General features: G+C 39.9%; 1 protein-coding gene across 1 annotated transcript in view; it reads right to left on the bottom strand.

The window, feature by feature from the left end:
• MMP8 (matrix metallopeptidase 8) overlaps positions 1-4,357 on the bottom strand; it is a 12,498-nt gene extending 8,141 nt beyond the window's left edge. The window contains exons 1-4 of the mRNA XM_004689049.2: positions 4,182-4,357; positions 2,279-2,523; positions 1,319-1,467; positions 1,105-1,230 (exon numbers count right to left, since the gene is read on the bottom strand). Of these exons, the coding sequence (XP_004689106.1) occupies positions 1,105-1,230; positions 1,319-1,467; positions 2,279-2,523; positions 4,182-4,292 (631 nt within the window). The 5' untranslated portion in view covers positions 4,293-4,357. The remainder of the gene's footprint in view (positions 1-1,104; positions 1,231-1,318; positions 1,468-2,278; positions 2,524-4,181) is intronic.

Below are 4,357 nucleotides of genomic sequence, written 5' to 3' on the forward strand. Positions count from 1 at the left end.
AAAAAAAAAAAGATGGGCCTGGAAGATCACCAAGAACCTTCAGTGCAAACTGATAGTATTGGGATATTATTTGGACCTGAATAGGTAAATACTGAGAGTAGGAGAGTAGTATGATCCAAGATGGGCTTTCCAAAGACAAATCATAGTCCATATTGGGGAAAATTAAAGGGAGTAGAGACTTGAGGTAGACAGTCCAGGAAGGAATCTGAATCACTTAGTTCATGTAAGAGGGAATGAACATCTGAACTAGAGGCAGCAGGAATGCAAACACAGCTACCAGCACAGGAACTTAGGTGGAACAGACTCAGATATGGTAGGAAGAATAGGTTCTAAGCCAAAGGCTTAGAAAGGCTCCTTTCCTCTTATTTTCTAGAAAGTGTTCAGTGGCAAAGTATTGCCCTATTGACTTGTAAAGTACCATAGAGATAGAAAATTCTTGTCCTTAGCCTCTTTTCTTCCCCTCGGGTGCCCTAATTCTTCTTAATCTGAGTGTTCTGAAAGGATGACTTTCTAAATAACTCCATGGCATTGAGAAAGCATTCCATGAAGCTGAAATAACTAGGTAAAAAGAAGATGACAGGACTTTCCAAGAAAGGACAATTTTCAAAACGAACCAAATTATTTCTGAAATTTCCAAATACAGGGCTCTTTTCCAAACACCATCACATTTTGGAATGTTAAAAAGATGTCCTTAATCAGTGGTCAGCAAACTCTTTTGTAAAGGATCAGACAGTAAAAATTTTAGATGTTGAAAGCCAGTGTTCGCTGTCTGAACTACTCAGTTCTTCCTTTCCATAATGAAAAGTGCCACAGGTGAAGCAGAAACAAGTGACTGGCCCTTTTCCCCCAAAACTGTTTTTATGTGAACAGGCATTGGTAATATACAGCAATGGTCTGTAACTTTCTGATTCCTGTCCTAGAAAATAAGGAATTTTTAAAACCTGAGTTAACTTACTATCTTGACATAGAAATACTTTAGATGGTCAGATTGTGAGTTTGAAATATTTCATTAACTTCAATATGTGTGTGTGGTGGAGGAGGAGAATTCTAACACAGAAAAAGCTAATCAAATATTGTATGTGGACATAACCTTGGTGAACTTACTTCTAAAGGTCTTGGTCCATATTTCTTCTGCATCAAAATGAACATCTCCTCCAATGCCTGCGCCTGGCTGAAAGGCGTGAGCAAGGATACCATTGGGCCCATCAAATGGAGAATTGTCACCATGATCTGAAGTAAAACAATTAGTATTATTCCTTGTTGAATTTTGCTGAGCCAAGGAAGGAAAGCACAATTGAGCATGACTTTTTCGGCTTACCTCTTTGGACAAAAGCAATCATGATATCTGCTTCTCCTTGAGAGATCTTGGTGAAGGTTAGTTGTGTTGCACCACTCCAGGCTTGAAAGGCTTTCTCAATTGCTTTTTCTACATCAGCCTTTGACAGCTGTGGGGTATAGTTACTAATCCTTTAAAATAAGAAGGTTCATTACTGTTTATCATAGCAGTCCATTAGAGATTGAGTTCTGCCTTATTGTATGTGGTGTTTTAAATTATATTTATTATTGAGATAATGTTAATTTACAACACTGTATATTTTGGGTGTATAGGTTCACATTTCTACAAATGTTTGTTATCACACTGAATCCACCACCAGAGTAATAATCCACCAGTAAACCTCCACCATATGAGTTCTTTTGTTTTGGAGCAAGTTACTTAAATGATAAGATGTTAGAAAGAACAAGGGCAGGATTCTGGATTGAAGACAGATGTATGTGCTGCACAAGTTACTACATGTCTTGAGACTCAGTTTCCTCATTTGTAAAATGAGAATAAAATATACCTCTCACAGGGCTACTGTGGGGTTTAAATACATCTAAATACATATCAAGCATTAGTTTGCTACTTGTCAAGTAGCAGTATCCAGTGATATTGTCATCATCATCATCAAGATGCATTAAAGGTGAGGCTAGATTTTCCCCAGCAGTGATTAAGTTTTTGGGGGAGTCTTACTGTGATTCTTGGTGAGATACTGCCATAATCTTTTTTAGAGCGCTACAGAAGGTAAAAAAAAAAAAAAATGCAGGCTTTGCATTGAAAGAACCCATGGGATCGTTACCTATTTGTTCTCATATTTGTTCACCAGAGTCTGAACTTAATAAGGACAGGGATAGTTATACATCGCTGGCACTCCCACAATCTACAAAGGTGCCTGGTACATTACAAGAGCTCAGTAGATAATGTTTTAGTGAATGAATGGTGAAACTCTAGAAATATCACCTGTAGGTCAAGTTGGTATGTTTCCACTTGGGGTGTCCTTGGGTCAACATAAAATCACCACTATCAGGCACTCCACAGCGAGGTTTTTCCATCATCTCCAGAGTTTCCTCATCTGGCTTTCCTGTCACTTTCAACCCAAAGAACTGCTGCATTTCTTTCAGCTTTTCAACAATCATACTAGAACTTTTCTTCTTTTCCAACTGGAATCTGTCTTTTGGTAATTGGTAGAAGTTCTCTAGGTAACGCTGGGCAAAGAGAGACATGTAAGGGAATTTGCTGTGCAATTGCTTCCCATCTATAAGGGAATTTTGCTTTCTTTTCTAAGTTACTGCAGAGGCCAAGCCAGGACTAGAAACCAATAGCTAAAGGGACAAAAGCACTGACTCTGAGAGAACAGAACCTATTGCAAAGACTAGTGCTCTAGGCACTGCTCCTGTTCAGGTTCATGCATCAGACTAGGTGTTTCCCAAGAAATATAGATTGAGGTCTCATGCAAAATGCTAGTATGTAGTCAGGAGACGGCTTTTTTTTTTTTTTTTAATGAGAAACTCAAGTACTAGCATTTCTTAACTTTTGGAGGTCCTAGATACATCAGTGCACATGCTCTCTTTAAATCATCTTTTCACTGTAGTAGAGACTTAATTATTCCCAAACATGGAGGGGCAGAGAAGAAATTTGCCAGGGTGACAATTTAGTCTCAGCTCACCATGTTTAAATGGCAGTGAAAAATGGCAATTTCAAAAGCACTCCAACAGCGGCATCGCTGCTGATAGCTTTTTATCTACCAAGTCCTGGGAAGGGGCCAGCACTCACAGAAAATAAAGATTCTATGGGTGTTAAAAAGCCAATCCTGAAACATCTTTCTCTGGCCTTCAGCACCCTCAACCCTGTCCAGACTCAGGATAGAATGCTTTGTGGTCCCACAAGCTTTGGGGTCAGATCTAACCTTTGCTGTGTATTAACTAAGTTCTTAGACATGTCACTTCACTGATTTAAGATTCACTTCAGTCCTTTAAGTAGAAATAATAGTCTCCCTTATTGTTTTCCTTCTCTCCCCTACCCCCAGAACGGTTAACGCCCTCCCCCTGCTTCCTGCCTCCCCCCCCCCCCCATACACACAGGGCTGATGTGAGCAGGAGACAAGATGATGTTTGGTAACTCTTAACAAGCACCCTATACAGAACTAGCACTCAATGGCCTCTAGTTATTAATTCCTGGGTACTATTAGCTTTATTAGAGATATCAAAAAGTAAAAGCATCTTCTCTAAAAAAACTATAATGCTAAGAAAATTACACTTCATAAATTTGTAACAGATTTGCTTTGTAGTTGTTAAAATTTGGCCTGACTTTTGTTCCATGGAACAAGGGGAAAACGTTACTGGTTCTGTTTTTATAGTACTTCCAAGAGATTTTAAACGACTCCATCATCTTGTGTTAGGAAGTCTGATTACACTATGAACATATTTCTATCCCTTGTAATTTTGCATCCTCAAGCTCTCATCCACACCTGGGATTCTGACTACAAAAACAAGTGCCTATAGGAAGTACCAGGCATGTAGCTGTTGGATCTGGGTTGCAGATGTTCTGGAAGTGAACAGCTTAGGTCAAGGAGAAAGGAAAGCACTTAATTTGTAATTCAAGCCATTCCTTCTATGTGGCTTCCAGGCATTCCTTCAATGTGGAGACAGCTGGGATGTTGTCTTTTCCAGGCTTTGTTTCATGCCAGTTTTTACAGGGCCCAGGCCTAGCCATCTTGGAAGCCTCCACATCCCTGAAACCAGATATGCATCCAAGTGCTACCCAGGGAATTTCTTTAAGGCTGTTTGAACTGAAAAGAGAAAGAAGTCCACCAAATTCCTAATAACCAGCACATCAACCACCCCCCTGCTGAAAGTCAATTTACCTGAACAACTTTTATATCTTTTCCTTTGGGGGATTCAGAAGATACCGGAAATGCCCTGGAAAGCTGCATGTGGAGCAAGAGCACAAGTGGAAGCTGCTTCAGAATGAACATGGCTTTCTTCAAGCAGGCCCGCTCCTGCCTTCTGCTCTGCACCTATTGGACCCTTCTCCAGGTGA

This window comes from Condylura cristata, unplaced genomic scaffold, assembly GCF_000260355.1.
Source record: "Condylura cristata isolate star-nosed mole 26May11 unplaced genomic scaffold, ConCri1.0 scaffold00025, whole genome shotgun sequence".
Classification (NCBI taxonomy): domain Eukaryota; kingdom Metazoa; phylum Chordata; class Mammalia; order Eulipotyphla; family Talpidae; genus Condylura; species Condylura cristata.